Here is a 27582-nt window from a genome sequence, read left to right on the forward strand (position 1 = left end):
TGAGCTCTGCCTGCGGAGGCACCGCAAGCCAAGTCAGGAGGCGACAGTGCTCATCTCTGTTCCCCCAGCTCGGCTCTGAGATTCTGTCTCTTGCTGAACTCCCAGGGCACTGGCTCTCACCCTCCACAGGACATGCTCTTGAAGTCATTTTTGCTACGGGGTGGCACTGAACCGCCACCCTTTCTCACCAGCCCCGTGGGTGCCATCAAGGAAAGGGCACTGAAAAATCACCTACGCGAAACTACCAAGACACATCAAGGAAAGAAAAAGACGCAAGCTGTGCTTGATTTTAAGAATATGTATGAAACATGTTTTTTATTTGTGTGGCGTGTCAATTAATAAATATTTTACCAGGATGATAAGGATGAGTCATAACGACAGAGGAAGAACTTGGAGTGACGAAGGAATGGAAACAGGTTACACTTTAATTTAAAGCTTAGTTCATCAGACGTGTCCTCGGCAGCATCGGATCTTGAAACTTGGCAGAGCATGTGTCTTTGCGTGGGCAGACCAGGTTTCTGACCTTGAATGGTAGCCAGGTCAGTATATGGAGGACCAGTGGCAGCGGCTCTTGATGACCTGAAGCAGAGGCTTCTTAAAGGTAAAGAAGGTGATGGTGCAGGCCACCAGCAGGGTGAGGCAGCTGGGGAGGATGAGCACAAGGTACAGCAGGTCCATATTCACCCTCTCCCACTTACAGTCCTGAGGCGTGCCTCTGGGCAGGTCCACCACGCGGTAGATCTTCGAGGACAGGTTGCAAGTGACCATGGCCAAGTCGGAGATGGTGTGCATGCGCTGCAGGGCCGCCCAGCCCTCCACCCTGCAGCAGTCATACGGGTTCTGACTGAGGTAGATGGTCCGGAGACTTGTCGTGAGCTGCCCAGACACGGCCCCCTGGGGAAGGGCCGTGAGCGAGTTCCTGCGGAGATCCAGGGTCTGCAGGGCCAGGCTGCCCCGGAACCTGGGGAAACTGGTCAAAGCATTTCCGGACAGATCCAGGTCCCTCAGCTTCCCAAACCCGGAGAAGTCCAACTCCGAGAAGCTGGCGCTGAGGCCCACGTCCCTGAGAGACAGGACCTGCAACGTGGGGGCGATATTCCGGAGGGGGGCGGTGCTCCCATTCAGAACCCCCCAGTTTCCAGAAAGGTCTAAGTGGGTGAGGGCCGTGCCCTGGAAGGAGCAGTCTTGTAATGCTCCCAGCCCGCAGCCCTCCAGAGAGAGGCTCCTCAGAGACGCCACGTTCCTGACGTCCACACAGCCGTCCACGCCCGCTGGCTGCGGACAGAGTGAGATCTGATTGTGGCTCATGTCAACTGTAGTGATGTTACCGGCATCCGCAAAGAGGCCGGCGGGGACACCCAGGAGCTGGTTGGAGCTCAGGTTGAAGGACCGGAGGCTCCGGAGGCAGCCAGGGGCCCCGGGGGCCACGTGCAGCTCCGACAGCTGGTTCTGGCTCAGGTCCAGCTCCAGGAGCGCCCCGGGGGGCTCGTGCTCCCCGATGCGGAGCGTCCCCAGGCAGTTCCGGTTGAGGTTCAGGTGGGAGAGGGAAGGCATTTTCCTGAGAAAGCCCTCGGGCAGGTACTGGAACTGGTTCTGGCTCAGGTCCAGGAAGCGCAGGTCTGCGAGGTCGCTGAAGTCGAACTCCTCCCAGAGGTTAACGGTGGTGATGTTGGTCACGTTGCCGTCGACCAGGAGGAACTGGGCCACCATCTCCTTTGGCGAGGAGGCGTTGTACAGGTCCCCGTAGAAGCCCATGCTGTTGTCCCTCAGCAGGAGGGTGTGCAGCCTGCTGGACTGGGGCAGGAGCGGGAAAAACAGCAGCCGGTTGTGGGAGAGGTCCAGCACCTCCAGCTCGAAGGCAGCCGCGCCCGCCGAGGCCAGGAACCACTCCAGGTCGTTGTAGCTGGCGTTGAGGGACCGGAGCTGCGTGAGGCTGAAGTCCACGATGCAAGGGAGGTTGTTGTAGGCCAGGTTGAGGTGTCTCAGCCCGGCCAGGCCCTCGAAGGCTCCCCCCTCGATCTCAAAGATGTAGTTCCTCTGCAGATCCAGCTCCTGGAGGTGCCCCAGGCCCTCGAAGACGGAGTCGTCCAGCCTCATGATGGCGTTCCTCGCCAGGGACACGGACTCCAGGGAAGAGAGGTTCCGGAGCATGAGGGCCGCCATGTCTTCCGTCAGGGAGTTCCCGGACAGGTCCAGCCTCCGCAGGGCCCGCAGGCTGTGGAAGGCGGCCGCCGTCTCCCTGTGGCTCTCCGAGAGGGCGTTGTCGGGCAGCGCCAGGCTGCGCAGGCCGGCCTGGCCCAGGAAGGCGTCGCGGCCGATGCGCTCCAGGTGACAGCCGCGCAGGCTGAGGCTCTCCAGGCGCGGGTACAGCTGCAGGGAGTGGTTCCACAGGGTCTTGAGAGGGTTGGCATCTAGGATGAGCGTCTGCGTGTGGGGAGGCAGATCGCTGGGCACCGAAGCCAGATTCTGCTCTCGACAGTCAGCGACTCCATCCACCTAAGGCCCAAAAAGCACACGGGTCAGCAGGAGGAGGCCTCGGAGGCAGAGGTTGGGGTACAGAAACTTAGTTCAGTCATCAGACTGTTCCTGCAACTTGGAGGAATGGCTCTAGAGATCATAATTAAAGAAAAGGATCAGCCGAAACCGGTTTGGCTCAGTGGTAGAGCATCGGTCTGCGGACTGAAAGGTCCCGGGTTGGATTCCGGTCAAGGGCATGTACCTTGGTTGCGGGCACATCCCCGATAGGGGGTGTGTGGGAGGCAGCTGGTCGATGTTTCTCTCTCATCAACGTTTATAGCTCTCTATCTCTCTCCCTTCCTCTCTGTAAAAAATCAATAAAATATATCTTTTATAAAAAAGAAAAAGAAAAGAAAAGAAAATGATCAGACACTGTAGAAAAAAAAGCGGGACTTTTCTTTGTCCTTGACCGTCACACTAAACTAGTCAGCTGGGAGCTGAGTTCCAGGCCTCGTTTAAAACACACAGCAGGTGAGAGAAGATCTGAGCACCTGTCCATCAGGTGCTGAGTGGCAACAATTGTATTTGCACTTTGGTGTTAGCCGTGAGAGGAACTGAGAGCCAGGTCTCTACCTGGATTTGAATCCTGCCTCTGCCATTTGTTTCCATGTGGCTTTGGGCAAATAATTTAAGTCTGTCACTTCCTCTGAAAAATGGAGATAAAGGGAGCACCTGTGTCAGAGGACTGCAGTGAGATTAGACAAGAGACGGCAAGGGCCTGACACACAGCGGGCACTGTTAATGCCGCCCGTCACCGCTGCGTTGTAATTGCTGTCCCATTGCACCTGTGAGTCTGAGGGACACTGCCTGACAACCTGCCGGTTGTCATCTTGCTGTGGCATCTTCTTTTCCACCAAAGAAGTTTTGTCTGAACATTCCTCTACCTGCGGCATTGATAAATGTCCAGCTTAAAAGGACTTCGGAGCTCATCGCCACCCTGGACCGCACAGAAAAGCAGAGCGGGGTCTGGAGAGAAGTGGAGAGTCAGGGGCAGAGCTGGGACTGGAGCCCGGAGCTCGTCATGCCCAATTCAGTTCTTTCCCTGGATATGGTTCTGGTTCTACCTTGTGCTGCGTAAGGAGGCGGGAGGGATGGAAGGACCCTGGTCTCATTGCAGAAGTCACTCAAGCCCCAGGATAAACTCAGCCCAATGTGTTACAAGATTGGCAAAAACTATCAACCACAGGATGTCAATTAGGGGTCTAGAAAAAAAGTGTTAAGTGATAAGAAAGGGGAGTAACGGCCTTCCCTCGCACAGATTGGCCAGTAGGACAAGGTCTGTGGTTGTCTAAAACGGTGGGCCCAATCCCCCGGGGCAAGAGGACTGATGGAAAAAGGAGAAAAATCTGATAGAGAAGAAGCAGCACCAGTTTGGAGAGATGACAGACTCAAGTCTGAATCTCAGCTTGGGCCCTGGACAAGGAATTAACCTCTCACAGCCCCAAGTTCTTTATCTGATTATTAAAATAAAAACCTTCTAGTCTTAGCTGGTTTTGCTCAGTGGATAGAGCATCGGCCTGTGGACTCAAGGGTCCCAGGTTCGATTCCAGTCAGGGGCATGTACCTTGGTTGCCAGCACATCCCCGGTGGGTGCGGGGTGCGGGAGGCAGCTGATCGATGTTTCTCTCTCATCAATGTTTCTAACTCTTTCTCCCTCTCCCTTAAAAGTCAATGAAATATATTAAAAAATAAAACCTTCTAATAATTAAAAATTGATATAATATAGAAATATAGAAAATTAAACTCATCAGTAACCTAAGCCTCTTCCTCAAAGAAACACCAATAACCTTTTGTTACCTCTCCTTCTGGACTCTTTTCTAATGATATTATCTACCCTTTCTAAATAATAATAATAATAAATTGTTTTTAAATGAGTCTGTACTCTACAAACTGTTTAGTTATCTATTATCTCCCCAATAATATGCAATAGACATATTGCCCCGGCAATAAAATAATTTTGATCATCTTCTGTTTAGCAACTGTCTATGAGTTTGTTACATGAATAGAACAGTGGTTAAGAGCAAGAGTTGTAGAGTCAATGCAACTTGGTTCTAGTTTTTAACCAATGGGTGATCTTGATCTTGTTACCTAACTAGTCGGGACCTTCATTACTCCACCTGAAAAATTGAAATTATACTTGTAAATAGGGCTTTTTTTTTCTTAATGAGGATTCACTGTGATTATTTATGTAAAACATTTAACATAGAACTTGGCACATAAATGCTTAATAAATGTTAGCTATAATGACACGTTGTATTTAATCAATTAATTTTATAGAGCATTTGAGTTGTTTCTCATTTCCAGATGAATTTGTGAAGTTCTTTCTACACCTCCCCTTTACCCCAAAAATCTTTGGAATTTTTATAGGAGTTGCATTTACAATCATGGAGTGATTTGGAGAAGAACTGGCATCTTTGTAAAAGTAAATCTCCCCATGCAGAAACAAGATGTATTTCTTTATTTGAGTAAGTGCTGGTCTCCCCCACACCGGGACTCTCTGGAGAATGCTGTGGTCAGGGGCTTTCCAAAGGGGGTGAGACCCTGTTGGAGGCCAGGGGCGCCACAACCTGCAATTCCCTGGGGCCCACACGGGGCCCTCAGAGCCCAAGAAAACCTCCTCATTTTATTATAACATCACGTGGCTAAGGCAAGGAGGGGCAATGGGGGCACCTGGACTCCCACACCCTCCGCCTGTCCCGAAAAGCCACAGGAAACCCACTCCTCGAACTCCCTGGGACTGGAGCTGAGTCCCCACTTCTTCCCGCCAGGCTAGAGAGCGTCTAGCCTGAACCTTCAAAGCCTGTCACAGAACTTTATTCCCTCCTCTTTCTATGCCTGGGAACTCCTGAATTAGCTACTGCAAAGTTCATCTTTCGTCGCCTCCGTACGGGAATAATGGAAGTCTGTGTAGCAGAGACTGACAATAATAATAATAATAATAATAATAATAATAATAATAATAATAATGGATAGCGCTTACCACATTCAAGGCACTGTTCTGAGAGCTTTACGTACATTAACTCATTTAGTCATCATTACAACCCAGTGCTACGGTATGATTGCTTGGCATTATTAACGCCTCCATCTTTCACAGATGAGGAAACAGGCGGAGCGGCCCCATGACACCAGCTAGTAAGTGGTGGGACTGGGGTTTAAACCCAGCCTGGCTCATAACCTCTACCCCACGCTGGCGTATGCTACAGTGTAGTGGTTAGAGGTTACCAAAAGTGGTTAAGAACTATGGCCAGCTGGGTTTTTGAGATTCATCAGCCTTAAGAACACATTTTTTAATCTGAGTATTAAACCTGACATCCAACTCGTCTTCCCGGTGCCTGGGTTATAATAGAGTACAAGGAATGTTTATTAAATGCATGTTTCTCAGGCAGATTTTTACATCCCTGAGTGACAGTCAGAGGGAAAATTTCTAGGAATGTACACAGCTGTTGTGCAGGCTGAGAGCCCTGCAGAGAGCAGACCGCAAAAGCTTGGTGTCTGCTTCCTGGATCGCCTTCTCCTAAGCTCGGTCAGGGGTGTTGCTCTGCAGTGCCCGTGGGCAGCATGCTCTTCTCTTCAGTACAGCGTTTTTTTAAAAATCCTCATCTGAGGATATCTTTTTAATGATTTTTTTTTTTTTTTAGAGAGGAAGGAAGAGAGAGAGAGAAAAAAACACACACATTGATGTGAGAGAAAAATATCAATCAGTTGCCTCTCATATACACCTCCACCAAGGATTGAACCCACAACCTAGGCATCTGTCCTGACCAGAATCGAACCCACAGTCCTGTTGGTGTTTGAGACAACACTCCAACCAATTCAGCCACTTGCCCGGGGCTTCCGTGCAGCTTTTAAAGCAATTGCTATTAACTCAAACATAAACTCTGAGGCAGGGCTTCTTCAGCTGTAATATGCGTTACCGTTATCAGATCCCAATAACATTAGTGGAGCTCAATCATCCAGCTTTTAACAAGGTGGTTTTGTTCCCGGTGGCTCACTTAGGCCTGTCTCTGAGGCCTCATGTCTTCAGTGGGTACGAAAAAGGTGGGGCAGAGCCTTTCCTAGGCATCATCGCAACCTTTGGATAAAGAGCAGGTTGCACATGGCATCATGCTAGGGAGGTGAAGAGCGATTTGGATTCATTCACCCCTGCCCTCCCTGATTGACAACCCATCAGCTTTCCAAATGGACTAAACCTTGTCAGCACAGGAACAGCAGACAACCAGAGTTCCCGGGAAAACTCACCAGCTTGCAGCACCTTTGACAAGCAGCTGCGGCTACTCCACTTCGGGTCCTCCATTCCACTGTCAAGAGGTGAAAACCGAGGCAGAGCCAGAGAGGCAATAACTCCATCTCAAGTGCAGCCCTGTGGACAGAGGGCAGGGAAAACAGTCAGAGAAGGACGTCCCAGAGGGCTGCGTTGCACTCTCAGGAGAAGGAGCCAGTTCCCAGTGGCATCTGCTCTTGGAAGCCCATAGCTTCAGGCAGGTGGAAACCCACAGACACTTCACATACCTCAAATTAACCCATACTTTCAACCTTTTACTGCAAGAACACACTTTCATTTTGCCCCTACCATCCGATGGACAGGTGGCTGAACACCGAGTCCAGCAACAGAAGTGAGAAGCAAAGGATTTGAGGTAGCTAGAGTTTGTCATGTTTTTTAGTTCTGTTGAAGTTTTCTTCCAAAAGCTCACATCTGCCAGCTGTGTCACCTGAGCTCAATAAATAAGTTTTGAATGAATGAACCGTGAGCTAGAATTGAAATATTAATTGTTGCCTCTGGTCCCATAGACTTACTAATTGGTCACATGAGGCTTTAAAAAGAGTAGATCGCATTGGTTAACTCATTTGAAGATAGCCCTTTGAAAATAGGACTTTGATATTTTGCCTGGATAAGGGAAAAGCTAAGGGGAAAACAAAAAAGCAATCTTCAGTATAATATGGATTATTGATGAAGTATGATTACCAGCCCTCTTATCATGCCAGTGAGCACAGAACAAAAAAAACATGAGAATGCTTAAAATTACATCTATACCAACAGAATTTTAGAACTAAGGGGAACCATAATGGAAATATAATACATCCTCCACCATCACATTTTTACAGGTGAACACACAAATAGTAATGGCTTATTCAAGGTTCAAGATCAACTTAGGACACGGCTGGTAACAGCTGGCAGACCCTCTTCCCTGAGCTCCAGGATGAGAAACCAGACTAATTGCTCTCCCTGCAGGTGCTGTTCGATTGAACCCTCCTACTGAGTTTGTAGACCGGCGGGTGGAATCGCCTCCCAGCGGGGCATCTGTCAGAATCGGAGGCACGTGCCTGGCCCCAGCATTCCCGCTGCCCCCTCTCCCTGACCTCTGCCTGGGGCAGACGCCGGGGCTGCGCTCCCGTCTTCTCCTGGGCCAGCAGCGCCAGCGCTGACATGAGCCTCCTCACCTGTCCCCTGGACCCTTCTGCCTGGCACAGCTCAGCTCTGTAGGGCCCCTTCCTCTTTTCCTTTCTTTGAATGAGTTTACACAATCTCTAAGGCTAATTTTAACTTCCTGGTTAGATTTGAATACTCACTAGTGAAAACAGACCCACAGGAAGGCTAAGTGAAACCCGGTAAATCAACTCCAACCTTCGCTTCAGGTCAGGCCCGCTCTCCTTACCACGGAGGAGACCTCCAATTCAGAATAACTCAGAATTCATCATTTAACTGGGAATTCTCTTCCCAGACTCTCTCTCTGCTTCTGCACCTGTGCAGGAATCATCACCTCTTGGCATGTGCAGGGCACAGATGGCAAACACAGAGCCATATGGACTCCTGTTCCCAGTATCTTCTCAACACACACACACACACACACACACACACACACACACACACACCTGGAACCTTGGAATCACTGCTCACTTTGAAATAAGGTTGCTAGACTTAGCAGATTATACTAAAAACAAACAACGTTTTAGTATAAATATGTCCTGTGCAATATCTGGGACATACTTATACAAAAAAAAAAAATCATTGTTTATCTGAAATTAAATTTCAATGAGTGTCCTGTATTTCATTGAGAAGAGAAAGGGACTGGGAACCATGGACCTGCTCCCTCCTCTCCTCTTCACCATCTCTGTCGGATTTGGGATGGGTAGCTCAGCCGGTGTGGCTCAGTGGTTGAGCATGAGCTATGAATCAGGAGTTTGATTCCCAGTTTGATTCCCAGTCAGGGAACATACCTGGATAGCTGGCTTGATTACCAGTAGTGGGCATGCAGGAGGCAGCCAGTCAATGATTCTCTCTCATCATTGGTAGTTCTCTCTCTCTCTCTCTCTCTCTCTCTCTCTCTCTCTCTCAGAAATCAATGAAATATGTTTTTAAAAACATATTCGGGATGGTACTTGTTGTGAAACTGACCCTTCTAGAACAACCAGCTCCATACGTTGAAATACTGACTCTAGATGGTGTTCAGGGAAAGAGTGCAATTTCTTCAGGGAGAATGTAACCCAGACTGGAATGCTAGATAGGCCTGTCACTGATGCCCAGAATGTAATTTTAATTTCTGGGTCAGCAAGACAATTTTTAAATTTAAAATGTTCTCCTTCTTCCTAAACTCAACCAAACAGCCCAGGAAAACGTTTCTTGTACCCTCTGGGAAACTCCTTCTATTGTGAGCTAGCCTGGGGAGATTATGGGATTTAGAACCAAACAGACCAGGATTTGAATTCTGGCTCCAGTGTTTTTTATTTGTCCTTGAGCAATTCACAGTCTCCTAGACTCAGTTAATCCTTCTAAAAATGCAGACAATAATAGCCATTCAGAGTTTCAATGAGAATCAAATAGCTTTTGTGAAAGTGCTTTGTTAACTATGAAGATAACATAACTATATAACATAATTATTATTTTTTTAACTGATTGTTTCTTTTTTTTAATATATTTTATTGATTTTTTACAGAGAGGAAGGGAGAGAGATAGAGAGCTAGAAATGTCGATGAGAGAGAAACATCGACCAGCTGCCTCTTGCACACCCCCCACTGGGGATGTGCCTGCAACCAATGTACATGCCCTTGATCGGAATCGAACCTGAGACCTTTTAGTCCGCAGACCGACGCGCTCTACCACTGAGCCAAACCGGTTTTGGCTAACATAATTATTATTGACTAGAGCCCCAGTGCACGCAATTTGTGCACAGGTACGGTCCCTAGGCCCGGCCTGCGATCAGAGCCATCTTCCCTGGTTGCCCACAGCTGGCCCCGCCACCCACCTGTGGTTCCCCATTTTCCAACGGTGATCAGAGCCTGCCGGCCAGCCAGCCAGGAGAAAAGACCGAGAGGTCAGCCGTTCCCACCCGTTTGCCAGCCCCGCCCCACAACAGGTCACCCTCTGGGTGTGGGGCAGCCTGCAGGGCGGGGGCCTGGGCCTGGCACTGCCCGCATCCCCTACCACCCACCTCTGGTTCCCCGTTCACCATAGGCCAATGAGAGCCTGTCAGCAGGGAGGTGGGGGGCCGAGAGGGGGTCAGTGCACCTCATAGTGACTGGTCGAGTGGTCCTTCTGGTCATTCTGCCCTTAGGGTCAATTTGCATGTTATCCTTTTATTATATAGGATGAGTTCAGAACACCAGTGAGCTGGTTATGTGTGGCTGTTATTCCTAGATACAACCTCCAATGTAATTCAGCAATTACACAAAAAATAAAAAATAATAAATGATGTGGCCCTTGCTAGTTTGGCTCAGTGGATAGAGGGTCCATTGAGTTTACTCAGCCTGAAGACTGGTAGGATCCCAGTTTGATTTCAGTCAAGGGCACATACCTGGGTTTCAGACTCCATCCCTACCGGGGTGTGTGCGGGAGACAACGAATCAATGTATCTCTCTCACGTTAATGTTCGATCTCCCCCTCCTTCCCACTCACCCTAAAAATCAATAGGAAAATATCCTCAAGTGAGGATTAACAAAATAAATACATAAATAAAATAAAATAATGAGTAATTTGGCTGGAAGAATAAATATGTCATATTAACTGTGTGGAAAATATGAAGGGGGAAATAAAATAAATTTAAAATAATATGAGGGAAGGTTGGCTAAGAATTCTACATTACAGCTGTAAGGACCAATCTCAGGCATTTCTGTCTATAAAAAGGTGTCCTGGTAATCCAACTATGGGAATGCTAAGAAGTAACTCTGATGTTTGGTTTGGTTAGGGTTGTGAATTCATTTTCAGGAAAAGCCGCTGGATTTCTAATATTCAGGGGCACCCTTACCATCACCTCTGCACTCCCCACTCCCACCTCCCCACCTTCCCCAGCTGCTACTACAGCAGCTGCCACCAGAGCTGGGAAGCAACCTTTTTGCTCCAGGCGTTTTGGCAAGAGTTAAGAGTGTTATACAGATAGTAGCATGTCATTGAGAATTTTCCCCTCAAAGTAAGCTGAAAAAGCTTTAAAGAAAGAGGTCTTTGCAGAGAGTGGGCAACTCGCAGAGGTGTTTGGTGCTAGAAACCAATATTTACGCACCGGTGTGGGGGAGAAGCAGAGTGCCCACACGCAGGGGGGTGTGCATGTGTGCGGGTGACACCGGAGACACCAAACACACAGGCGCTAGGTGGAGGGCTCCGCCAAGGGCGGCTGGCTTTGTTTAAAAGAAAAAGAGCAAATCGTACACCGGACCCCGGGAGAATGGGAAGGGCAGCTGGTAAGGGACCACAGAGAACAGATAACAAAACCACATCAAACAATCCCTGCTACCAAGAGGTATTCGAAAGCCTCAGGCAAGTAGCTCTGGTCTCTTTGATTCTCAGCAAAAATAAATAAATAAATAAATAAATAAATAAATAAATAAATAACGAACTCAACCTCCACCAAATGTTCAAACTTAGCATTTCCCATGGTGAGACCAGCTGCACCCTCGGCCTCCAGGTGCAATCAATGCCTTGGGTAACACAGAGCTCCATCTAGGTAGTGCCCTAGCCAAAAATGTTTGCCCTGAAGACTAAAAAAAAAAAAAAAAAAATCTAAATGGTGTGTGTGTGTGTGTGTGTGTGTGTGTGTGTGTGTGATTATAGGTGACCAAGAAGCATAATAATCAAGTCGAATGCATGTACCTTGTGTAGATTCTGGGCTTTTAAAAATCTCTAAAAGAAGATTTGAGATAATTGGAGAAATTTACATATGTGCTAGCTAAATAATGTATTTTCAGATGGTATTATATTATCAGGTTATTACTAATTATCTTAAGTATAATAATGTTTTGATTATGTACGAATGTGCCCTTAATCTTAGGAAATGTACACTGAGTATTTAGAGGTGAAATTTCATGATTTCTACAATTTATGTAGCCTGCTTTCAAAAGTAGAGTAAAAAATTGAAGTAAAATATTATCAACTGGTAAATTTAGTATTGTGCTTTTTAATTTTTTCCTGTAAATTTGAAACTTTTTAAAATTAAGAAATGAGGAAGATTAAATAATTGTTGGAATTTCTAAAGGGAGAGGGGAAATTATAGTAACCTTTTGTCCCAAAATTTCCAGGAATATACATTTTTCAAATATCCTTTTCAGAAAGATTCTCAGTAAACTAACTTCAAATTAAAAATGCATATACACATAAATCTTTAAAATGTCCTGGAATTTTTACCATTTTGACATTGAAACTAGAGCTTCCGGAGAGTTTCTCATGCCTAAAAGGAGCACAGAAGCGTTAGATTGTGTGTCCTGATGCGGTTCAAGAAATATGATGGATGCATCAATGTACCTTCCACTGTCCAGGTCAACTGCTCACTCCCACTCCTTCTGAGGGGTAGCCCTCAGGAGAAGCACACAACCTCACCAACACCTCCACCTCCTCCTCCACCCCTACCTCCACCTCCACTCCACCCCCATCCCCACCCCCACCCCCACCCCCACCTCTTCCTCCACCCTCACCCCCACCCCACCCCCACCTCCACCCCCACCCCCACCTCCTCCTCTACCCCCACCCCCACCTCCACCTCCACCCCCACCTCCTCCTCCACCTCCTCCTCCACCTCCACCTCCACCTCCACCTCCTCCTCCTCCTCCACCTCCTCTTCCACCTTCACCTCCACCTCCACCCCCACCTCCTCCTCCACCTCCTCCTCCACCTCCACCTCCACCTCCTCCTCCTCCTCCACCTCCACCTCCACCTCCACCCCCACCCCCACCTCCCCCTCCTCCTCCACCTCCTCCTCCACCTCCACCTCCACCCCCACCTCCACCTCCACCTCCTCCTCCACCTCCACCTCTCACATTGATGTTTCTGTCTATCCATCTCCCTTCCTCTAAAAAATCAATAAAATATATATATTTTTAAATGGAATTGAAATTTTGAGAGATCTTGCCTTGAGGAATAGAAGTTATGAGGTAGATACCAAGAAAATAATGAAATAGTCAACCGAGGGCAGAGATCAGAGAAGACAAAAGAATGACAAGGGGGTGGACCACAAGCTGGAAGAGAGGGTGAGAGAACAAGCACCTCTCGGGTTCCTGGCGGCTCCCCCCAGGGCCGGGGCCATTTCCCAAGCCCCATGCTTTCTATGACAGCACCCCACCACCATCACCGCCCCAGCAGCTGGCCCAAGAGTTGCCAACATAGTGTGTTAAATTTGCACAATAATAGCTTTATAAGTGGAAAAACCGGCAGACACCTCTTTAACCAAATGATCAAAATTACTAAAGAGGCCTTACTAGGGTATTTGGCAAAATTTGAATACAGATAATGGATGAAATGATAATATCATAGCAATGTTAAAAGTCTGGATTTTGATCATTGCAATGTGGTTATGTAAGAGTCTATCTTTGTTCTTAGAAAATATACACTGAATTTTTTAGAGGAAAAGGAGCATGTTGTTTGCAATATTACTAACATTCCAATTTCTCTTCATTCTCATCAGCACTTGCTCTTCTCTGTCGTGTTTATTATAGCCATTTAATGGTTATAAAGTGCTTCTCTTTGTGGTTTTCATTTGCACTTCCCTAATTAGTAATAATGTTGTGCATTTTTCACATGTTTATTGACCATTTCTATGTATTTTTGGAGAAATGTAAAAAATGTATAATCCAAATATTTCTTCAATTATGATTTTGGAAATACATATAAAAGATGGTGGGGGGAAAAAGGTTATAAAATTAAAGAACTAGTTCTATTCTTTGGTCAAAGTAATATACTATCTAATAAAGAGAGAATATAATAATTGACCATCATGCCCTCACAAAAGATGGCAGTGCCCACAGCCAATAAAGAGGGAATGTGCTAATTGACTATTATGCCCTCAAAGATGGTGGCACCCTCAGTCCTGCTGGGGTGGCAGGCCTGCAGCATGGCTGGGCCCACCCTCAGGTCTGGCCGCTGCACATACCTGCCTCCAGAGTCCCCCAGTCCCCTCAGTCCCCCAACTGCCCAGGGCCAGCCTGAGGTACAAGCAAGCCTTAGATGGCAGCTGCCCAGCCATCCAGGGTGGTCCAAGGTGCAGGCAAGTCTCAGATGGCAGCTTCCCAGCTGCCTATGGCTGCCTGAGGCTCAGATAACCAGGGCCGGCATAGGCTTGCACTGCCAGCAGTGGCAGTAGCAGAGGTGTGATGGGTGCGTTGCCTTCCCCTGATCACCAGGTCGGTCACCTCCCGTGCCTGAGGGCTCCCGGACTGTGAGAGGGGGCAGGCTGGGCTGAGGGACCCCCCTCTAGTGCATGAATTTTCATGCACTGGGCCTCGAGTATTCATATATTTTGCAAAGAATCATACTTAAATGGTGGATACATTAAAAAAAGAACTTGCAAATTGAAGATTGGGCTGACAGAGCATTTATTTATTTATCCTCACCGGATTATATTTTTATTGATTTTTAGAGAGAGAAACACCTGATGTATGAGAGAAACATCGATGGGTCACCTCCCATAAGCACCCTGACCAGGATCAAACCCACAACCTAGGTGTGCACCCTGATCAGGAATCAAACCAGCAATCTTTTTTTTTTTTCTTTTTTTTTAATGTATGGGACAACACTCAACCAACTGAGCCACCTGGCCAGGTGAGCATTTAGAATTGTGATGTGTGCACTCAGACCTCATGATTTGCCTCTCTGGCTTTCTCTCTTAATGATGATGTTGTTAAAATATAGACAACAGAATGGCTTTTGACTCCCTGACTCCCAATAACTGTTTCATATCCTACATGTAGGAGAGCAAATTTACACACTTCTTCTGAAGGGCTATTTAGCATAATTTATCAAAGATCTTGACATCACAGGCTACTTTTAATTCAGTAGTTACACGTCTAGAAACATCCTAAGGGATTACAATATATGTAAAAGTATTTTTACAGAAATAATTTCTAATTTTCCAACAGCCCACTTCAATGACTGTATTAAGACAAGCTTTAAAAATAATAGAATCTACCTATCATCACTTAAAATATATGTCATAATGAGAGCCTAATAAATATTACTGAAACAGAGAACTTCTTATAGGTATTTAGATTAAAATTAATGTGAGTGTGCTTAAAATGATCATGTCTGGAATTATTGGAAGAAAATATATCATTGCCTAGTGACTAAAATAAGTTTTATTATAGACATTATTTTCTTTTTTTCAGGGTCCAGGGATTTAGATTTGGGGTTGCATGTTCTTAGCCCCCGGAAAGGCAGCGGTAAAAGGTAAAGAAAGAGCCCAGGTTAAGGGGAAAGACAGAACAGGCTAATGACATCCACGACATTTAGCTGAGTGATCATCTACAATCCACAACCTTTACTGGGTGCATCACTCGGCTAGAATGGGAATCATAGAGCGTGTATTCAGATGAGCCTTAAAGGAACACTCGATAGTTGTTCCTGTCATCATTACAGCGCCTTCGTCCCCAGCAGATGCTTCAGCACACCCAGCGTGGGAGCTCCCTGCTTTGTAAGCCGCAGTTGTACCCCTGGGTCCCTTGACATTTGCCTCTAGAAGTTGGATCCCTTTTAAATTGGTTGGAATGCTAATTAAGTGTATGTCCCTGAGAATCTGTGTGAGAAAGGACAGTTCTGTTGCAAGTGCCTTTTCTGGCAAATGCCCTGCCAATCAAATGCAGTAACTGACCATCCTCTTGAGAGGAACTGCGGCATTTCTGAGGGGGCTACACACGGCTATTGTGGAGGTGAGCGTACGCAGGCCAGAGAGATGAAATGATAGGAACAAGGTGCCACGAGGAACGCCGCCATGTAGGGGCTTCCAAGTGCTGTTCCCACCCCACACCCAGCGTGTACCCGGTCAGCCAGGGCTCCCCGCTCCCTCCCCGGGCTCATGAGAAGAGTCTCATCTGGGAATATCGGAGGCTGCCTCTTCCTGGAGGGAGGCTGGAGGCCACAGCGGCTCTTCTCCCCTGGGGCTGTCCCCACCACCACTCTGGGCAGCCAACGTGTGAAGTGCCACGTAGAGCACTGCCCTGCTCCAATGAGTCGGCTGGTTTTCCTCTGTGGTCAGGGTCAGCCCTGAGAACCAACAGAGGTCATTCGACTCATTCTGTTCCATGGCCGCGGGCTGCATCTGGCCACAGGTCTATAAAAATGCACCTCTGCTTCCCTGGGGAGGTGACACCTTGCCTGTGCGTGGTCGGTGGTAGTTCTGTGGTGTCACCTTTGCCTATGCGAGACCCACAACCTCACACCTGTGGGCGGGAACCCAACCCATAATGCATTCGTTCCAAACTTCTCGTTTCCTTTCAGTGTCACAGGCTTGTTCTCTCTGGCCACCTCTCTCCGGTTGTGGCCACCGGTGACAATAACGCCGGCCTTGCCAACCTCACTGGGTTGTGTTGAGACAGAGTAAGAGGTGTGTGTGTGTGATAAAGCTTTGTCAGTACAAGGAAATGCTGCGGGTTTCATTGGTAAGAAAAGCAGTGTCAGAATTAAAGCAAAGGCAGAGATCCTCTGTGCAAACGGGAGCTGGTGTTGAAATAAATGAAACAGAGCAGGTGCAGTATCTTCCTCCGACTGTGGGAGCTGCAGGATGTGGACCTGGGGGTGTTCAGAGAGGGTGAGACCACCCAGAGCCTGTGGGAGACTATGGCCAAGATGGGGGTTTTAGGCGATAACCTAGGCTTATTGCCCAGATGGAAATATATCACCAGCGCACCCTAAACCTTGGTCCTCTTGAGAAAGAGCACACCTGAGAAATGAAATGTATTCCTGGTTACTGACCAGCTAAATGGGATAGTTTCAAGCTCCCAGATTGCTTTCCCGGCTCATAATTATAATAGCTAATGTTTATGGACTGCTCATCTTGGGATAACTGCTATGCTCGATGCTTTACATATATTAGGGTCCTCATAAAACCCTAGCAGGTAATTTTTATCATCCCCATCTTACAGGTAGTAAATTGAGTCTCGCAAAGGTTTAGGCCATAGAGCTAGAGAGCATGTCAAAGCAGCAATTTAAACTTAGCCTGTGGTTGAGTCCAGCAAAGCTCAACCTCAATACCACAAGCCCCAGCCACCCTGGGATGCTGGCTATACTTGACTGAAAATCATGCATTTTCACACACTGATTCCTCTGTGGGAAAGGCCCTTTTCCTGGTCTTCTCCAACTGTCTGACTCCTACTCATCCTTCAAGGCCCAGTGCATATGTTTCCTCCTCATCACATCCTAATTGTTCAATAATGCATATATTATGCTAATATATTATAGATGTAGTTCCTATTGATTTTTAGAGAGAGAAAGGCAGGGGAAGGAGAAACATTGATTTGTTGTTCCACGTATTGGTGTATTCATTCATTGCTTCTTTTATGTTGTTCCACTTACTGGTGTATCCATTCTGGTCGGGGATTGAACCCACAACCTTGGTGTATTGGGATGACTAAGCTGCCCAGCCACAGCTCGAAGATTTTTTTTATTTTATTATTTGATTTCTATATTTGTGAAAATTAATATGAGCAGCTCCTGTCAGTAATTTGACTTTCCTCCTTTTCATTATAAAATATGTTAGCATATAGCAAAGTTGAAAGAATTTGACAATGATCACTCATATACCCACCACCTAGATTCTACTCTTTGATTTAAAAAAAAAAAAAAATTTACTGACTTTAGAGAGAGGAATGGAGAGGGAAAGAGAGAAATATCAATCGGCTGTTTCCTATACTTGACTCTACCAGGGATTGAACCTGCAGCCTAGGCACGTGCCCTGACCAGAAACCAAACCCGCCACCCTTTGGTGTCCAAGATGATACTCCAACCAACTGAGCCACACCAGCCAAGACGACTATTAACTTTTTACTAGTTTTTATCATATATCTATCCATCTACCCTTTTATCCATCCTTCAATCCATCTTATTTTTAAAAATATATATTTTATTGATTTTTTTTACAGAGAGGAAGGAAGAGAGACAGAGAGTTAGAAACATCGATGAGAGAGAACCATCGATCAGCTGCCTCTTGCACACCCCTCACTGGGGATGTGCCCGCAACCAATGCACATGCCCTTGACCGGAATCGAGTCTGGGACCCCTCAGTCCTCAGGCTAATGCTCTATCCACTGAGCCAAACCGGTTTTAGCAAATCCACCTTATTTTTGATGCATTTCAAAATAGAATGCAGTCATCAATACACTCCCCTGTAAGTAGTTCAGAATGCATACCAAGTGATTTAATTTAAAAGTTCTTGCCCTAGCTGGTTTGGCTCTGTGAATAGAGTGTCAGCCTATGGATTGAAGGGTCCTGGATTCAATTCCAGTCAAGGGCACATGCCTGGGTGTCAGGCTTGATCCCCAGTAGGAGGCATGCAGGAGGCAGCTGATTAATGATTCTCTCTCATCTTTGATGTTTCTCTCTCTCTCTCCCTCTCCCTTCCTCTCTGAAATCAATAAAAAAAATATATGCATATATAAAATAAAATAAAATAATTTTAAAAGTTCTTATGTTTTCAGTCTTCTGGGTCAATATAATTAATTTAATCTCAAGTTAACTGAGATTGCAAAGTCAGGTATTTTATTTGGGAAAATGTTTATGTCTTATAAAAAAAGAATTTGATAATCACTATATATATATATTTTTAAACATATTTCATTGATTTTCCACAGAGGAAGGGAGAGAGATAGAGAGCTAGAAACATCTATGAGAGAGAAACATCGACCAGCTGCCACCTGCACACCCCCCGCCGGGGATGTGCCCACAACCAATGTACATGTCCTTGACCGGAATCGAACTCGGGACCCTTCAGTCCGCAGACCAACACTCTATCCACTGAACCAAACCGGTTTCGGTGATAATCACTATCTTACTATTCTCAGGAGGAAATCAGTTCATACTGAAGTGTAAATGACTGATATTCTTTTTCATGCATTATACTTTAATGGTTATTTATATAATAATTATGAAAAATAATAAAATTTCATGGTATAGTTTCAGAACAGTAGGGGAGATAAATTTTGCCCTTTCAAAAATCCCTCAAATTATATTGGCAACATGGCTATTCTAAGGCTGATTTTTTTTTTCTTTAAAACTTATTTGAATTCACAGAGGAATATCCCTTCTTAACCCCCAAATAATGATTTTTAGGAAATCCTTGAATGAATCCAAGGTAATTGGATTATAATTTAATGCTATTGCTTAATAAAAATAGCACTTGAGGTTGCAAAGGCTTTTTACAAACATTTGATCTCATATCCTATAATATATAATAAAGAGGTAATATGCAAATTGACCATCATGCCCTCACAAGATGGTTGCCTACAACCAAGCCGGCACGGGGGTTAGTGAGGGACAACTAAATGACTGAACAAGCAGGCTGCATGGGGCAACCAGGCCAGCAGCGGGATTAGTGAGAGACAACCAAATGACTGAACAATAGGCTGTATGGGACGACCAGGCCAGCGGAGGGGGGGGGGATGGTTAGAGGCGACCAGACTGGCAGAGGGGGGCAGTTGGGGGCTATCAGGCTGACAGGGCAGGGGTGGGGGGGAGGGGGCAGTAAGGGGTGACTAGGCAGGCTGGCAGGTGAGTGATTAAGAGCCAGCAGTCCAGGATTGTGAGAGGGATGTCCGATTGCCAGTTTAGGTCTGATCCCTCATAACACTTCTACAGGGTAGGCATTATTCTCTCCTTTAAAAAATTTTTAAATTGATTTTAAATTGATTTTAGAGAGGAAGGGAGAAAGGGAAACATTGATTGGCTACCTCCACACATGCCCAACTTGGGTCAAACCCGAAACCTGGGTATGTAGCCTGACCAGGAATCAAATCCACCACCTTCTGGTGTATGGGACAATGCTCCAACCAACTGAGCCACACCAGCCCAGGCTATCTCGATTTTTTTTAATTGAGGTAAAATATACATATAATTTACCAATTTAATGCCTTTCCAGGAGCATTAAGTAAATTCACATTGCCATTCAACCTCACCGTTACCCATCTCCAGTAGTTAAATGTAACTACCCATTCTTCCCTTGCTTCAGCTCCTGGTAACCACTATGCTTTCTTCCCTATATATTTGCCTGTTCTAGGCACCTCATTTAAGAAGAATCATATAAGTGGAATCATTAACATCTGTCCTTTTGTGTCTGGCTTATTTAATTTAGCACTATGTTTTCAAAGCCACTCCATTGTATAACATATATCAGAATTTCATTCCTTTTATGTGGCTGAATAGCATTCCATCGTAAGTATACACCACATTTTGTTTATCCATTCTCCACCAATGGACAGTTGGGTTGTTTCCACCTTTTAAATATATATATTTTTTATTGATTTCAGAGAGGAAGGGGGAGGTTAGGGAAAGATAAAAACATCAATGATGAGAGAGAATCATTGATCTGCTGCCTTCTGCACGCCCCACACTGGGGATCGAGCCTGCAACCGGGGCATGCGCCCTGACTGGGAATTGAACCGTGATCTCCTGGTTCTTAGGTTGATGCTCAACCACTGAGCCATGACAGCTGGGCATGTTTCTACCTTTTGATCTTGGTAAGTAATGCTGCTATGAACATTAGTGTACAAACATCTATGTTCTAGTCCCTGCTTATTATCTCCGTTTTACAGATAAGAAACACAAGACTCAAAAAAGCCAGAGTGAATTGCTCAAGTCTCATAGTTTGTAGACAGTGAAGCCAAAACCATTTCTGAGTTCTGACCCAGGTCGGAAGTGCTCAATGTGAACCTGTCTGAGAGGAATATACATTGAATGAATGTTCAGCTGGATTGCATAGATAAGTATTTATTGGTAAACAGCTACCCCATGAATCCCACCACAGCGGCCTAGCCACTGTCTCAGAACTCTCAAGGCTCCCACCATGATCCAGCCACCCAGGACCCTGCTCCTAACGATGATGTCCATTCTGATTGGTCAGGGCCTCTACCACGTGGTGTCTGATATTCTAAGTCGCACCCCTGGGTGTTCATGGGTTCGTGATCTCTGTGGGGATGAGGTAACCTATTGACACCAGGGATTGTACCTAAGACAAAGATGAGGATCTTTAGAGGTTCTGCAAAAGAAACCAGAAAGCCTAAAAAACAGAGGATATAGAAGGGAATAAGAAGTCAGTATTATTAGCTAAGATGGAAGCTTAGGAACCTGAGGAAGGATGCAAAAACCTAGAACAAGAGAAAGGTCATTGGGGGAGGCCATGAGGAAGTCACAGGTACCAGGCTGGGCAGTGATAAGGAAACCATTAACATGTCTGAGGCTGAAGCAGTGGCCCAGGGCTAGTCAGGGAAAGACTCATTTGCCATTGACCCTGCAGGCTGAAGGAGGGACTTCAGCCTTGGCGTCTGGTGGGACTATTGAGAGGAGACACTGAAAAGGCAGGAGAGACCTAAGTAGTGTTTCCCAAAGTGTGGTACGCGTACCCCCAGGGGTCAGGGAAGAGTTTGGTGGGGGTACGCATGGCACCAGAGTTTGGTGGGGACATGCACTGCACCGTGCTTAGCTGCGCCTAATTCTACGTTCTCATGAGCATGAGGGGTACTCAGCGTTACGAAAACTTTAGAAGGGGTACACATATGTCAAAAGTTTGGGAAACACTGACCTAAGGGATCGTGGCTGGACCAGGAGAGGACAGTAGGAAAGATCAGGAGTAGCCAGTGTCCAGCCTGACATTGAAAATGGAGCGACATGAGGTTACCGAAGAACACGATGTGTACTCTCAGATGAGCTTCTCCTGGTCACTTTGGGTGCTGGGTGGCCTCACTCACTTTCTGCTGGAGAAGAGCCAGGGTGAATAGAGCCCCAGATGCCATCTCCTGAAGAGAAGTCCCTGCCCCTTCCTTCCTTCTTCCTTCCTTCCTTCCTTCCTTCCTTCCTTCCTTCCTTCCTTCCTTCCTTCCTTCCTTTCTTTCTTTCTTTCTTTCTTTCTTTCTTTCTTTCTTTCTTTCTTTCTTTCTTTCTTGGCAGCAGGAAGCAGTGTGGACACATGGCACGGCCCCTGACGAAGGCAGCCTTCTCGGTTGTGTGTGGAATCCCTGTGTCCTCAGGGCTCTGCAGCTACATTTCGCCCATTACTGGTCCCAGCCCTGCTCTTCGTGCCCACCTCGATGGTGAGAACCACGACAGTATCTACTTCCTCCTTTATTCCCGTTGTTCGGTCTTGAAACTTCTCATGCATTAAAGTGAGAAGACACATGTGGTCTGCTCTCAGCACCTGACTCCATTTGCTCTGGAAATCAGTTGGTTTTGCCTACCCACATTCATTTCTCCTTCGAGTGACAATTCCTTAACTCCCCTCTGAGGAAATCACCAGTTTCTTTCTTTATTATTTCAATTTTTAAAAAATATTTTTTATTAATTTCAGAGAGGAAGAGGGAGAGAAAGAAACATCAATGATGAGAGAGAATCACTGATCGGCTGCCTCCTGAATGCCCCACACTGGGGATCGATCCAGCAACCCAGGCGTGTGCCCCTGACTGGAATCGAACCCAGGAAGGACCCATCAGTCCACAGGCTCTATCCACTGAGCCAAACCAGCTGGGGCTATTATCTTAATTTTTAATTGTGGTAAAATAGACAACATAAAATTTACCATCTTGCCAAAACCGGTTTGGCTCAGTGGATAGAGCGTCGGCCTGTGGACTGAAAGGTCTCAAGTTCGATTCCGGTCAAGGGCATGTACCTTGTTTGCAGGCACATCCCCAGTAGGGGGTGTGCAAGAGGAAGCTGATCGATGATTCTCCCTCGTTGATGTTTCTAATTCTCTATCCCTCTCTCCTCCTCTCTGTAAAAAAAATCAATAAAATATATTTTAAAAAATAAAAAATAAATAACATTTACCATCTTAACCACTTTAGGTGTAGAGCACAGTAGTACTAAGTGCATTGACATTGTCATGCAATCAACCCCCTTGTTTTCTGAAGAGGCTCACGGTCAGTTGAGTTTGAGCTTCACCCTGGTTCCAAGGAGAGGCCTGTGAACAAGCCGGGGCCCATCGGAGCCTCCTGTTCCCTCACCACAGTGGTGGGTTTATGACGGGTTCACGAAGCCAAGCCGGTGAGAATCAATCCCAGGATGGTTGCTAGGACTTTTGGGAAAGAAGGCTTTCTCTTCCTGCTCCGGATGCCACACTGGTGACAAGTGAGCTCGGAGCAGCAGGCACCGATCTTTGCCACCAGCTTCAGGACCTGCCTGATAGTGAAGCCAGAACAGAGGAAGGCAACTCTGAGGAATGGGGACAGATGGGTTCCTGGCGACGGTTAAGCACCTGGATTTAGCCCCGCCTGAAGCTTTTTTCCATAGACTTTTTGGTTCTTTGGAACAATAAGTTCACTTTTTTCTATCTTTTTTTTTCTGAAGCCAAGCTTATTGGGTTTTTGTCATTTGTAACTAAAAGACCCCTAAACTCAGATTTACAATTACTTGCGAGGCTTGGTAAGATATAAGTATCATTGTACTTTTTTTTTTTTTTAAGAAATTTTATTGATTTTTTTACAGAAAGGAAGAGGGAGGGATAGAAAGCCAGAAACATCGATGATAGAGAAACATTGATTATCTGCCTCCTGCACACCCCCTTCTGGAGATGTGCCCGCAACCAAGGTACATGCCCTTGACCAGAGTCGAACCCGGGACCTTTCAGTCCGCAGGCCTACGCTCTATCCACTGAGCCAAACCAGTTTTGGCTTATGGTCCTTTTTTCCCTCTCCTCAACTCCCTCAGCTTTCAGAGATCATCCCTTAACCTAACCCAGAGCGTCCCACACAGTGAGCCAGGACAAGTGTGCAGCGATGAAGTTGAGAAAGAATAGTTTTGGGAGGGGAGGGAAGTGAATATAATAAAGACATTTTACCAAAGGCAAAAGTATCTGTCACTAGTGTGTGGACACATCAGTGAGCATCGCTGAGCACACAGCCAGCCTGCCCTGAGAGAGGCGATGTTTCTCAGTCACGGTCGAAAGCCTCTCCTCCCCTAACTCATGTGGTTACACTGTGGATCTGAGGTGTAACCAGGATGCAGGTTACAATCATCCTGGCGTCACTCTTCCATGGCAGAGACGATCAGAGCTCAGAGATCAGAGACAGCCAGGTCAGTGCCTTCCTAGCTCGGCCCCGGGACAGAGACACCAGGAGCCGCCATCTGTTTGGGAGGCTCCGCTCTCGGAGGACGGGTTGAAACGCTATGTGGGATCAGGTTTCCATGGGTTTTCATGGAGTTTCATGAGATTACTCCCCATTACATGAAAGCACCCTCTTTGTGAAACAGGTTTTTTGTTTCTTGTTTCTTTTTTACCTAACGGCAGGAGCTGAGCTGAGTTTTGTTTGTTTTTTTGTTTTTTGTTTTTTGGTGTGTGTGTGTGTGTGTGTGTGTGAGAGTGTGTGTGTGTGTGAGAGAGAGAGAGAGAGAGAGAGTGTGTGTGTGTGTGTGTGTGTGTGAGAGAGAGAGAGAGAGAGAGAGAGAGAGAGAGAGAGTGTGTGTGTGTGTGTGTGTGTGTGTTTTCTGGGCCCATAATTCTATAATTCCCTCTAGGAACTCTCTGACATACCTGTTAAAACCTCTGGGGTGTGTGAGGCAAATAAATAATTCTCAGGGCTGTGAAACCCACGGAAACAGTCTGTGCGGTGCCGACAGTGGGGAAAGGAGCACAGAAGACCAGCTTCATAAATTCAAACCATTTCTACTGTCCCAGCTCCCCACAGGCTGTACCCACTCCCGAGGTTCCCTTCGCCTCTCCTGGAAGGGCACCACCCAGAGCAGCCTGTCCCGGGCTCCCTCCGGGGCCATGCCTCAGGCTCCTTGAGAAGCAGCCACGGTTGGGCACGTGGTCACCGTGTCCCCGGCGCCCGGCGAGCGGGCGTCCATCCTGAAGGCGGTACAGAGCCAGGGCCGAGCCAGTGGCTCCTCACGTACGCCGGCTCCTGAGTGCATGGGAGTCTGTGCCAAATTCTCCAGAATCCAGCCCACAGGGAGGCTGTGAGGAAGAGCACTGGGCTAAGATCAGGAAGGCCTGGCATCTGGCCTCCCTCTGAGACTCAGTGGCAGTGAATTTCCCAAGGACACTGTGTGGCCGAGAGGCTCTGCCTGCGTCCTTCCCAGCTCTGTTCTCAGCCCCAGAGCAGGCCTGCGCCGGGAAGACACCCGTGAGTGTGTGCTGCTGTCAGTGAGTATCAGGGTCTCCAGCTATGGCTCGTGGGCAGGAAAGAAGATCCCAGCACCCCCGCATGCTGAGTGCTCACAGTAGTCATCTTACTGCACCCATCCATCCAACCCAGGAGGGAGCATGCTTGCTCCCATTCTGCAGATGAAGAAACTGAGGATTGGGAAGGCCAGTCATCCAACTCTCACACCAGGAATCGAAAGCCCTTGTTGGCTCCCCTACCCCACACCACCTTGTTCTGTGCCCAGCGCTCCTTAGGGACGCAGCTCCCACCTACCCCGAGCTGTTAGCCCCTGCACCGGGCACAGCAGCGGCGGGGCTCCGATGCAACAAGCAGCCACCTCCCGGCAGCCCCGGCCGTGGGCCCAGCTCGCCCGCCTCACACAGGGGCAGCCCGCCGCGCAGGAGATACTCACGGCTCCCGCAGGCCCAGGCGGCTCCTCCGGGCGCATCCTCTCCGGGGGCTCCGGCCTCCTCGACAGCAGCCCCGCGCAGGGCTGGGCTGCCTCCTCTCTCCGGAGCATCAGATTATTTTAGCTCTTGCGGAAGGAACTGACGGAAACTGAAGTCACATGGAGAGCGCGCTGCTCTGCAACTCAGCACTCACAGCAGCGACCGGGCATCGGAGAAGGAACTGCCCCCTCCTGGGGTGGGTGGGTAGGGGGGAGGGGGAGGGCAGCTGGGTTAGCGGAGAAGGAGGGTAGGCATTGGTTATAGACCCCCAGCAGTGCTAGCCGAGGCTCCCAGGGCTTTCTTGCCTTGGAGATTTTGAGCTAGAGGCCCCTGTCTGTGAGCTCTGCTGACTCAAAAAAACCCTGTCCTCCGAGGTTATGTCCGAGCATCACGCTGGTGCAGACTTCGGAAATTCCACTTGAGAGAAAGTCCACCTCCTGGAAGAGCCATCCGACCAGCCGATCTTTACTAACAATCTCCCTCTCTGGGTCCAGCACATCACACACAGAAAAAGAATGGAAACTGCTTTGCGGTGGACGGTCAGAGAGCCCTGAGCTTCGTGATCAGGGACTGGATAAAACTGTGTACCTGCTGTGTACAAAACCCCCTGCCAGCTCTCTCCAAGAAATTTTTTTTTTAATCGAATTAATGATAGCTACTATCAAAAGGCTGCCGGGCACTATGCTAAGAACGCTATTTGCAGTATATCTCATAGCTTGTACGCTCCGGCAGCTAACAATCCAGTGGAGAAGGTAACACGTGGACAGTCAGCCACGTGCTGAATGAGGACAATGGTGCTCGGAGGGTCAGAGAAGGGGTCTCCAGGGCTGCTCTTTCCCATCAGATCCGGGGCGGGGGAAGGGGGGGGGGTAATCCAAGGGTCCTGGAGGGCTGGTTCGCATCTCTTATTGCCTGTTAACTTACGAAGCTTTATTCAATATATATTTATTCAATAAAGTGTTTCCCAAAGTGTGGTGAGCGTACCCCAGGGGTATGGGAAGAGTTTGGTGGGGATATGCACTGCACCGTGCTTAGCTGTGCGTAATTCTACGTTCTCATGAGTACGAGGGGTACTCAGCGTTACGAAAATTATAGAAGGGCTACACATATGTCAAAAGTTTGGGAAACACTGCTGGCATTATTGCCCTGGGCATAGCCATCCTAGAGAGGAGCAACTATTTCTGGCTCCAAACATCCAGCACGTTGTCTACCCTATCCACTCCTTATCACAAGCAATCCCACTTTTTTTTTTAATTGACATCTTTTTTAAAATATATATATATTATTTATTTTTTACAGAGAATATAGGGAGTTAGAAACATTGATGAGAGAGAAACATCAATTAGCTGCCTCCCGCACACCTCCTGCTGGGGATGTGCCCGCAGCCAGGTGCATGCCCTTGACCGGAATCAAACCTGAGACCTTTCAGTCCTCAGGCCGACACTCTATCCACTGAGCCAAACCGGGTAGGGCACAATTTCACTCTTGTATGTTTTATGCACTGAGATTCTCTATAGAATTTCTTTTGAGAAAGGCAACTGCTACCCTAAAAAAAAAACAAAAACAAAGCAACAACAACAAAAAACACAACAAAAACGTAGGAAACCAGTTATCTTGATGAATGTGTGGGGATGAGCCAGTTTGTTGGCACAGAGCACCAGTGACTCCCCTGCTAGCTGCAGGCTGGCTCGGCAGGGAGGACCTAGGACTTGCAGCCAAAACCAATGTTGATTTACAACTGAAAACAGAACGGCTCTCCTGCCAGCGAGGCTGTAACCCTGACCGCACAGTTCAGGATTTTCCAACCTGGTGGGGGGCTGTGCTTCTTCACAGGCCACCCTGCGCCAGGCAAAGAGAGGAGGGCACTTCTGGAACGCAGCCCACAGTGCACACTGGCAAAGCGCATCCGGGGGACCATTTCCCTATTTTTTGGAGCTTGCTCCATGTGTTGGGAAGTGTGTACACATCCCCTGCCTAAGCCAAGTTTAGTGCAAGCAGCACCCCAGGATCTCAGAGATCTGAGGTGAAAGCAAGGAGTTGAGCAGTTCCTAGCTAGAGGAGAACGTGCCTTATCCCAGCGTTT

The 27582-nt window shown here is 47.4% G+C and overlaps 1 protein-coding gene across 3 annotated transcripts; it reads right to left on the bottom strand.

The window, feature by feature from the left end:
- Positions 1 to 280: 280 nt before the first annotated feature.
- Positions 281 to 25630, bottom strand: NRROS (negative regulator of reactive oxygen species). Of its 3 annotated transcripts, none has more exons than XM_084871631.1 (3): positions 25463 to 25616; positions 6757 to 6877; positions 281 to 2496 (listed from the first exon to the last, which is right to left on the bottom strand). In XM_084871631.1, the coding sequence occupies exons 2-3, from the start codon at positions 6862 to 6864 to the stop codon at positions 541 to 543; spliced, it is 2064 nt and encodes a 687-aa protein (XP_084727757.1). In that variant the 5' UTR covers positions 6865 to 6877; positions 25463 to 25616; the 3' UTR covers positions 281 to 540. The 3 variants fall into 3 exon arrangements, with proteins under 3 accessions (XP_084727757.1, XP_084727758.1, XP_084727759.1); XM_084871632.1 differs by lacking the exon at positions 25463 to 25616 and adding an exon at positions 25324 to 25403; XM_084871633.1 differs by lacking the exon at positions 6757 to 6877 and having other exon boundaries at positions 25463 to 25630.
- Positions 25631 to 27582: the final 1952 nt, after the last annotated feature.

Source organism: Pipistrellus hanaki (genome assembly GCF_964339955.1).
Source record: "Pipistrellus hanaki genome assembly, chromosome: 2".
Lineage (NCBI taxonomy): Eukaryota > Metazoa > Chordata > Mammalia > Chiroptera > Vespertilionidae > Pipistrellus > Pipistrellus hanaki.